This window comes from Eretmochelys imbricata, chromosome 3 (assembly GCF_965152235.1).
Source record: "Eretmochelys imbricata isolate rEreImb1 chromosome 3, rEreImb1.hap1, whole genome shotgun sequence".
Lineage (NCBI taxonomy): Eukaryota > Metazoa > Chordata > Testudines > Cheloniidae > Eretmochelys > Eretmochelys imbricata.
In genome coordinates, this window is record NC_135574.1 from 151413838 (window position 1) to 151424450 (window position 10613).

Genomic DNA, 10613 nt, shown 5'->3' on the forward strand with positions numbered 1-10613 from the left:
GGCTCCTCTCATCATTCCACTGAATGATTTACATAAAAAATTAAAAAAAAAAATCACTGAACTAACATAACATTTGCAACCACCACATTGCATTGCTCACTCTGCTTGTACGTTACTTTCCCCCCACCCTGTGTCTGTCTTGTCTATTTAGACTAAGCTCATCAGAGCAGGACTGTCTACTAGTGTGTTTGTACAGTGCCTAGCACAATGGAGCCCCCATCTTGGTCGGTTACAATGCACAACCATAATAAACAGGATGAAAAATAGTACTAAATTAGATGTTTGTACAGTGTTTAGCAAAATGAGACTCCATCCTCTGTCAGCCTCTACTATAATAAATGCAATGAATAATAATGTTTAGAGTTAACCCTAATGAAAAAGCTTTGTATATAAACAATGCTAAAGAACTTCACAGACTGTGAAATATGTCAAAGTAATTAAAAAGCCCAGCCACTGCTTTTGCTTTTACATAACCACTGTGTCCAGCTCTTTCCTAATTTGCAAGTAATCAAATTATGTGTCTAGAATACCAACATGATAGTGAGATAGGACCGATCATGACTTTGCCAGGTAACCAGTGGGTGAACAGATGACTAAGGGAACAGGTCATTTTATTTGTGTGTATGTACACCACACACAGTATCCAAGCAATGCCACAAAGGAAACTGGAAAAGGAACTGAAAGAGAAGGGGGCTCTTGTGTGATTTGTTTGGGTTTTTAATTAAATTCATCATGAAAACCTAACAAATAAAAAATATATAGGGCTATTCAAGATCAGGCCAGGGTTTCACGTAGCAGGAAGTCCAGCCAGCACAATAACCTTCTAATTTAATAACAAGAGTAAGGAAAAAACCCTTTAACTTCCTTCTCCCTCTAGTCCTCTGTAGCCCATACAGTAAACTTCTTCATTGCTTGTTGCAGCCAATCTCTGGTCAGGGAGGACGGGACTGGGTCTCAAACTGCCTTCCGCACCACTGCAAATAGTGAGAAGTCAGAGTTCAGAATAGAATCTGGGTCTCCCATTGTAACTGCATATGGTAAAACAAATCAGCAAAAACACACCGGAAAGGCCTTTTGGTTCTCTGTGACAAGCTTATCACCGATCCCTTTAACTGTAAACTTTGTCCTTCTTCTCCCATCCCCCATTACTGTTTGTTACTCTCCTTCATCTAAATATTGCCTTGTAAGCTCCTCAGAGCAAAGGCCATGGCTTTGTATTTATTCTGTAAAGCGCCCAGCACCCATTGTGGGATGTAGCAATGCTTCTCGTATATAGCTGCTTATCTACACTGCACTCATCACTCTAGTACTGGAGCACCTTCCAGTCTTGAACAAAGGAACTGACATCTGTCAGATGTTGCTCATTCTCTCAAGGATAAGAGTGAGACTTTGAACTTGGATGTATACTGTGAAATGCAAAACTGGACTCGTCAGCTTTATTTTGCACTTCCTCTGGCTAATTAGCTCAACTCAAATTTTACACTAGGTTGTTTGTGCAGTTAGCACACAAAGTGGATGATGAAAAGGAGTACTTGTGGCACCTTAGAGACTAACCAATTTATTTGAGCATGAGCTTTCGTGAGCTACAGCTCACTTCATCAGATGCATACCGTGGAAACTGCAGCAGACTTTATATATACACAGAGAATATGAAACAATACCTCCTCCCACCTGGGAGGAGGTATTGTTTCATATTCTCTGTGTATATATAAAGTCTGCTGCAGTTTCCACGGTATGCATCTGATGAAGTGAGCTGTAGCTCACGAAAGCTCATGCTCAAATAAATTGGTTAGTCTCTAAGGTGCCACAAGTACTCCTTTTCTTTTTGCGAATACAGACTAACACGGCTGTTACTCTGAAAAGTGGATGATATTATTCATTCTATTATGGTACTGCCTAGGGGCCAGAGTAGGTATCAGGGCCCCACTGTGCTAGTCACTGTACTGCATATAATAAAAAGACAGTCCCTGCCCCAAAGAGCTTACAGTCTGTCGCTTCTGGGGGTGAGAGAATGGGACAATCAGCATAATAGTGTTTCACAGCATTTAAGGCCAGAAGGGACTATTAGATCATCTAGTCTGACCTCCTGTATATCACAGGCTATTAAATTTCACCCAATTTACCCTATATTGAGGCCAATACCTTGGATTAGACTAAAATATTTCAAGTCCTCGAGAGACTAAACTGTTCTGTGCCACAGGCATAGAGGCCAGTGTAATTGATTATATGAGATATGCCGAGATGATCCTAGACGATCCATGCTGCATACTGTAGAGGAAAGAGGAAAAAATCCCAAAGTCTCTGCCAATTCCACTTGAGGGAAAATTCCTTCTTGACCCAAATCTGGCAATCAGTTTGACCCTGATCACGTGAGCAAGACTTGATACCAGCCAAGTATCTGAGAAAGCAGATTCTCTGCATCACCTCACTACACTTGTCCACCTGGTGTCCTGTGTACAGCAATGGCCAATCCCTGATGCCTCAGAGGAAGGTGAAACTCCCCTGTATCCCTTTCAAGAATACATCTGGCCAATTGTGAATAGGGGTCAGGAAGAAATTTCACAACCCCTGACCCCTGCAGGCCATGAAGTTTGGTTACGGTCATTGTCTTAATGCATGAAGTTTGGTTATGGGCATTGTCTTAATGCAGAGCTGCAAGTATTATGAGCATGTTAAGGGCAATGTAGAGCTTCCTGTTCTCTCCATGGCACATGGAGAGAGGGATGAACAGTTGGATTCATAGATTCACAGCCTCCTAGGCCAGAGGGGACCACAATGACCGACTACCCCAACTTCCCCACATCTCTCTGCTGCCCTTGGCTGTAAGCTTCCTGGGAGAAATTCATCTGATCTCACTTTAAAGACTACAAGCAATGGTGAGTCCACCACCTCTCCTGAGGAGCTGTTCCAGTGTTGCTGCTTCTTCCTGCTACGAAATTGCATCTCATTTCAAGGTTGAATTTATCTAACTTCAAATTACAGCCATTGGATATTGTTATATCTTACTCAGTAAGATTGAAAAGTCCCCTCCCTGTCAGCTACCTTTTCCATGTCAATCCTCACAATCTCTGCTAAGACTCTTAACAAAGCTCAATTGTGATGGTGGTTTTTTTTGCACAGATGAAACAAAAATGCAAAGATTTACCCAAGCCCCACTGAGGTCAGGTAGGATGGCACTACCATCCAAACCACCACGAGCATTTGGTTTGGCAAAACCCAAGTCACCTATCTGAAACAGAGATGGGCCCAAACAAGAACCACTTATCCAGTCTCTCACACCCTCCTGAACCACAGACGTTTAGATCAAGTGGGACTCGCATCCAAATCACTCCTGGGTTGGATTTTGGGTTTTCCAAACCAATACCTGTCTGATGCGGAGGTTCTGCAAAACCAAAACTGCCCCTGTTTTGCCCATCTCTTTTGTACATGTGTGGCCTCTAGGGGTTTCAGCAAGAATATATTTGCCCTATTTGGGCCTTGCACAGTTGTCATGGAAATATCCTCAGCACCATTTACACGCATGTTTTTTGGACTGGGTTGTTTGACGCTTGTTCTTTCAAATAATGAATAGAAAACCAGAAAAAAATTATACTGGTGGAAGACGCCAATTAAACTTTCTGCAAAGAAGTTTCGTACGAATTATTATATGACTGTTATCACTGGTAAGATCGTCTAGGCTGTAATGCATTCTGATTCGCTGCTACATGAAGCAATACAACCTGCAAGTAACCCTTAGAAAACGGCCGAGGCTGTTATAATGAAAAATTCTACCACTGCCTCTATTCTACCAAGCCAGGTGGCTTAAAGACTGACAGTTTACTCAGGATAAATGCGGGGAGAAAGATATTTAGGAATTTTCATAATAAAGAAAATACAGCCAGAGATACCTGGACAATAGACACGTTAAAAGCAATTGCAGAAAAATTACGGTGACAGAATGGCTAAATTTAAACATACTGGGGAAAATAAATGTTAATAAAGATTGAGGCAGCCCCACAATTCAAAGATTGCTCCTAAAAGTGCCACTGGAAATGTCAAAACATCTACTTCATTAATAACAATATTTTCAGCAGTCAGAAGCAAATGGGGGGAAAAAGAGCAAAATTAAGTAAAAGGACACACCAGTCTAAGAAAAGGAGGGATGAAATGGCTACATTTTAAGAGACATAAAATGACTTAAATATGACAGACTCTGTACAGGTATAAAATGGAATACAGTTGCCTTGATGATTTGGAGAATACATAGGATATTACTCGCACTGGACAGGTCTGCCTAATTCATGTGCAGATTTACAAATCTAGGGTCCAGCTGATAGCGTGTGGAATGTGACTGAAACCAATGGGGCTCCCTAAGACACGCCATCCATTACAGGAGCCCAGCGCTATCTGTAACACGGGTAGGGACAAGTTCCCAGGTGAGGTGTGGGGGTGTGTGAGATACACATGGGTAAGCAGATGGAAGGTGGGGAAAGGTACACTTTGAAACAGAAGGTGTGATTCACATCCGTTTAGTCCCACAGAGTCAAGTACATGGCTCAACAAAACTGCCCCCTGCCAGGCCCTGCAGCCTTTAAGGCAGGAGTAGTCAATAGACAGACTATGGGCCAAATCCAGACAGCCAAACACTTTCGAACAGACCCCGAAATCTTTTTATTTACTTATGATCATTATTGTTATTGCGATGTGAAACATGTTTCACTGGAGTCTGGATCCTGAGCAAGACATTTGGACCTTGACCAAAAATCATTGACTACCCTTACTTTAAGGGCTAATTGCTCAGCGAAGCCAAACAGGCAGCAGGAGGCTAAGGAAAAGAGGACACAGAAAGAAACTTCCAAGAAGCAGCTTTCCAAGAAAGGCCGATTGATAAGAAGATATCTGAGGGAAGAGCCTGCATCCTAACCAGGCGCCTGCCAGCCAAGGGATGGACACGCTGATCTCTTCCAGCAGAGACGAAGTGAGCTGTAGCTCACGAAAGCTTATGCTCAAATAAACTGGTTAGTCTCTAAGGTGCCACAAGTCCTCCTTTTCTTTTTTCAAGCAGAGAGAGTGCCAGCTGTATATGGTGGGTGCCACCCATGCTTTGGTACTGCTCCTGCAGGAGCTCCCCCAGGGAAGGGGAACCACTCACTCAACATCTCCCCCAGCTGCCCCCTACTCCTCAGGGACCACGTGCCCACCCAGCGGCTATGGCTACTTGCCCCTTCGGGGGGAAGCGCGCACAGCCACCTCCCCTTGGGAGGGGCTCGCCAGACCCTCTGCCCCCGTCCCCAGCCCCCTACCTGGATGAGGCGCTCCAGGGCCGGCCCCTTCAGGCACGTGTAATTGCCCAGCAGCTCCCACTTGTCCTGCAGCAGCTGCTGCGCCGACTGGCGGCTGGCGGGCCCCTCCAGCGCCCAGAACGCCGCGCTGCCCAGCAGCAGGTAGCCCACGTAGGCCAGCAGCAGCAGCAGGGTCCCGGGCAGCCGCCAGCGCCGCCCGGCCACGGCCTCCCCCTGCGCCCTGCACATCGCACCGCGCCTCCCCGGACTCCGGCCGAGCACCGGCCGGGACCGGAGGCAGGCAAGGCGGGAGGCGGAGAAAGGGCGCTGGGGGCGGCTCCCATGCAGCCCAGGGGCCTCCCCGCTCCAAGGGGGCTGGGGAGAGGGGCCACCCCGCCTCCAGCTCCCTTCAGCGGGGATCAGGGGGACCCAGCCCCCTCCCGGTGATGAGGGAATCAGGCGCATCTGGCACCCCCGGAAGTGGTGGATCAGGGGCACCCAGACCCCAGTTCAGTCTCCACGTGCCCCCCACTCTCTGGTACCACCAAGGCCTGACCCATGGGGATGTCGTTCGTTTGTCCTGTGGCCAGCACAGGAGCAGCAGGTCTGGGGCACCACCACAATTTCCCAGGGGCCAGGTGGGAAAGGCTCCAGCTGATCTTACCAGTCCCCTGAGCCCTCTTTGCCACACCCCTGTAGCCCTTTTCTGGGCTGTGCCTCTGGGTTTCCTTTCGGAAGGGCAGCGTCACCATGTGCTCCCCAGCTGCAGACTAACAGGCTCTTCAAGAGTGGGTCTGGCCCTCTGTGCCTTGTTGCCCTCAACCAGTCAGTTTCTTCATGGTTTTCCATCCTTGTCCTACGGTATGTTCCACAGAACCAGTATGTTTAATGTGCATCCCATCTGACTATTCCTGACCACCAATCTTGTTATTTCACAGATAGTCCCCTAGCAGTGCCCACCTATCCAGGTCTTTCTGTGCTTGGTTCCTTACCTCTACTCTATTTGTTGGCCAATCATAGAATCATAGAATATCGGGTTTGGAAGGGACCTCAGGAGGTCATCTAGTCCAACCCCCTGCTCAAAGCAGGACTAATCCCCAACTAAATCATCCCAGCCAGGGCTTTGTCAAGCCTGACCTTAAAAACATCTAAGGAAGGAGATTCCACCACCTCCCTAGGTAACCCATTCCAGTGTTTCACCACCTATGATTCTAGTGTCAATCTAGTGTCATCCACAAGCCTGTAGCCCCTAGTAGTGAAACCTTCCCCTGAGTTCTTTATACTTGGGAATGAAATGAGCAGGCCCCATGCCACTTTCTGAGGGACTCCACCATCATCCTCTTCCACCAGAGGAAACTGACCTTGATCGTTTAATCCAGTGGCACGTGCCCTGTGGTCCGACAGGCACTTTATGGTGATCTGCAGAGAACTGGCTTCCCTCCTTGTCTCCTGCTGCTAAATCACATTAAAAGGTATTTAAAATATTTTCTTAACATGACTTTTCCATGTAAGAGGTTGATGAACTTGCCCCAGGGCTGATAAGTGAAGGTTAATGGGGAGGGAACGACAGATTGTGACCACGCAGGGAAGTAAGAGCCACCCCTTAAATCCCTGAGAAAGCTACCCAGACCTTGTGTCTGTTTACTCCCCAATGCCCAGAGCAGCAGAAGTGGAGGAGCAAAGTGGATGGATCCTTGGCTGCAACCATTTACCAGTACAGCTGAGCTGGCAAAGGGGTTGTTATAATTTGCTGCTGGTACAGCGGGTGGAAAGGAGAGCTTCAGGGCTGTGCCTAAAGGTGCAATCTAACCCTTTACAGTTAAAGTTGCTCAGATGCATTTCCTCATAACACAAATATTACAGTCAAAGGAATGAGTTAAGGCAACATTCACATTCAACATACAAGCAGTCTCCAAGCATTAAATCACTACCACAGTGATGTTCAACCACACCATCAGTGTAATAGTCTCTTTCACATGCTCACTTTCAGTTCAACAGTAGTCACCCGCAATGCATGCGTCAAAGAACTGAAAATTGCAGTGCACAGCCTTACCTCTTACTTTCCAAAGTAGCGTTATTTAATAATCACATGTGAGTTATAATCTTAAAATTAGATGTCTCCAGATACCATATGTCAGAGGGACAAAGGAGGAAAAGATGGTTACAGTCTGCATTTCCTATCTCATCAAAAACACAGATACATTTCTACTATATTTTTACATTATGACCGTATAAAAACCAGATCAGCTGCACAATGCATACTACAAAACGTAATCATGCACAAAGATTACTGACTTACTTAATTACGCTATTTAAAACATATATTAATGATAAGGTATATAAAACAACTTCACAGGTGAGAGTTCAGGTTTTCTGTCGAGAACTGAGCCCATTTTCAAATCTAAATCAGGAATTCCTTTGTTAGAAGGAACTGGGGGGAAGAAAAAGATTAGGCTCACCCCAAAAGCTCCTAAAGGGGGACACTTAAAATACCAATAATTCATAAACTAATTAACAGATTAAAATGAAAATCCACGGCAAATTCTTTCTGCACTCAAAGAGTAAGCATTGTAAGTTTGGGGAGGATACACTGTATTAGGGATTTTCAGCCTTCTTCCATTCAGGACCCAAAAAACACTTCCAGTTTCCTCTTCAAGATCCACCTAACATCCCACAATCCACAAGATTCCGAGATTGGGGCCTTGACAAAAAATTGCGGGTGGTATATTGGTGCTCCGTGCTCAGTGGTATACTGCGGTGGGATGGTGCAGAGACTGCCAGGCTGGGGGGAGATCTTTGGGATGGGTGGGTTGGTGGACTTACTAGTTAGAGGCTTGGTGCCGTCTTGGTGGCCTGGTTGGGGATGCTGCTGGTGATTCTCTGCTCATGTATCCACACAGTGCCCTGCTCTGTGGCAATCCTGTTTACACAGGCTGCAATGCCAGCTCCACAACTTCAGGAGTGTTGCTTCCCCTGCACCAGAGCTGAGCACTTTGCAGGAAGCTGAGAGACCTCCACTCTATACAGGAAGCAGAGATTGCACTGTTAGCAACAGGAATAGGGAGAGGGCAAAATGCTCCTTTCCTGTCCTCTCCTGGCTCCTTAGTGACCATACCATAATAATGCCTGGCCTGGCTCTTATATAGTGTTCTTCAGCAGTAGATCTCATTGCTTCTGCCATTTTATTTTCCTCAGCTGGCAGGTTGTGCCCCAGCACCCATCCTCTCAGAACTCACCCGAGGTTCAAATTGCACCCACTGAGAAACACTGCACTCTTATTCATACATAAAGTATTTCGTCCCTGCTTTAAGTGCAAATCACAATGTAACCTGAACAACTGAGCTGTTATGGCATCTCTGTGATCTCTAGGCTCTTGTCCAGGGCTTGAAAAATCCACTGGACAGTGATGAAAAAGAAATTTTCCCCCCTGGTGAGTGTGAGGAGCCTTAAACCATCAACATCTGCAGAATTTAAGATTTTTCTTTCTTTTGTAATTTGTTTTCTAGCTATTATGGTTGTTAAGAAAACCTTTCAAGTGTGAGCTGATACAGCACTAATGTATCTTCCTGAGTCTGCAGACAGACAGCTCCAGAATCTCTGCAGCTACTTGGAACATTGTCAAAACCACCAGCAGCAGCACTGTGAATGTAAAAAGTCTCTGGATGCTTTCACTTTTACTATTCAGACTAGGGTCAGTGGGGAATTTTTTGAAGAATCATTTTGTGTGTGTGCGTGTGCGTGCGTGTGTGTGTGTGTAAAAATGCAAAGTCATCAAAACCAAAACTGTTTGTGAAGCAGCGTCTGTTCTGATGAATCTCCTGACTCGAAAAAACATTGAAAAAAAGTTTTGAAATTGTTTAAACGTTTCTTTGACGTTTACAAAACAAAGAATTTCAATGTACTGGTCCGGAATGACTTTTTGATTCAAATTTTAAGCTGTTAAGACTAAAAAGAGTTAATCAAAGGGGAAAAAAGGAAACAAAACGTTTAAAAAATCATTGCAGCAAAATGTTTCAATTGGTCCAAACCAATTTTTTTCCCCATTTCATGAACGTTTTTGAGATTTTTGTCCCAATTGGGGACAATACAGATTTTCAAATTCTTCAAAATACTTGTGGGATGGGAAAAGCATTTGCTGCCCAGCTCTATTCAAAATCCTGTGGGTGGCACTGGAAACTGACAAAAATCATGTCAGTGTTGCTCTGCTACTGTTTGGCAAAGCCAAGGGCCGACAGTGGAGCTGTGCGCTTATAGGAGGACTGGGTTGAGGAAGTGGAGACTCCAACTGCAAGCTGCCAGGAGGCGGAGGGGGGAGAGGGGGAATAGAGTAGCAGAGAGCTCTCCAACATGTAATGCACGTGTTATATCCCCGGTCTAGTCATCTTTGCACATGTTTAGTGCATGGTGTGTCAGGCAGCACAGTGAAAGGTATTTTGTACACCTGGCTAAAGGCACACATGGTCTGGCACACATGGTTTGTGTTGCCTAGGAAGGTGTGGAAGACTGGAGGGATTGGATGGAATCTGGATCATATGCACAAGTCAGTACAACTTTATTTGGTACCTGATCATGTCCTTCATACCAACTGCAGCCCACAATGTTTCATAGAGCTAGATAATATAAAACAGAATATAATATAAATTACAAAGACAGTGGTGTAAAGACAGCATCTAATGACTACATGTGAGCATTTGGTCTGAGGGAGGGAAAAGACTGGATATAGGTAAGAGAGATTTTCAGATGAGAGTTGCAAAAATATGGAGAGCTAGCTAACTCACAGAGATACAAGGCAGCTGTTCCAGACCGCAGAGGCTACAGAGCAGATGGTTCTTGCACTCATTTAGGAGATTGTGTGAAGGGACAGAGAGGAGATCAGTGCTAGGAGAGTGGAGATAGACAAGAGCTGTAAGGTAGGCAAGTAGCAAGATTAGAATGAGGTGTAGAATGGGGTGATGATGTCTCAGGCCTTACTGAGTAAGCCCAATAACTGGGAGCTGTCCACTCTTATTTCCCAGCATTTCAGACTTGAGCACCCAGTCTGGGGTCTCCAGGTTTCAACCATCAGTGGGAAAAACAGGTACCAGGTAACATGCAAGATCAAGTCTTTGTTGTGATTCCTGAGAACAGAGAATCCAGCAGAGCAGATGTGTGGGATGACTTTCACACCCTGTGCACTCCTTCTCCAGGCAGCACAATTTGTGGCAGATTTTATAGACATCTTCCCCACCGTGAAATATCAAATTGCTAGGTGAGAGACTGTCATATGGTGAACTGTAATCAATAAATCATGGGCCACTGCTCGTTAACTCTGTCAGCCAGGTTGTATTTTGGGCACACTGTACATGAAGGTTC

General features: G+C 45.4%; 1 protein-coding gene across 1 annotated transcript in view; it reads right to left on the reverse strand.

The window, feature by feature from the left end:
• Positions 1-5510, reverse strand: part of KCNK17 (potassium two pore domain channel subfamily K member 17) — a 42849-nt gene extending 37339 nt beyond the window's left edge. Inside the window, exon 1 of the mRNA XM_077811909.1 lies at positions 5283-5510. Within this exon, the coding sequence (XP_077668035.1) occupies positions 5283-5510 (228 nt within the window). The remainder of the gene's footprint in view (positions 1-5282) is intronic.
• Between the last annotated feature and the right edge of the window lie 5103 nt (positions 5511-10613).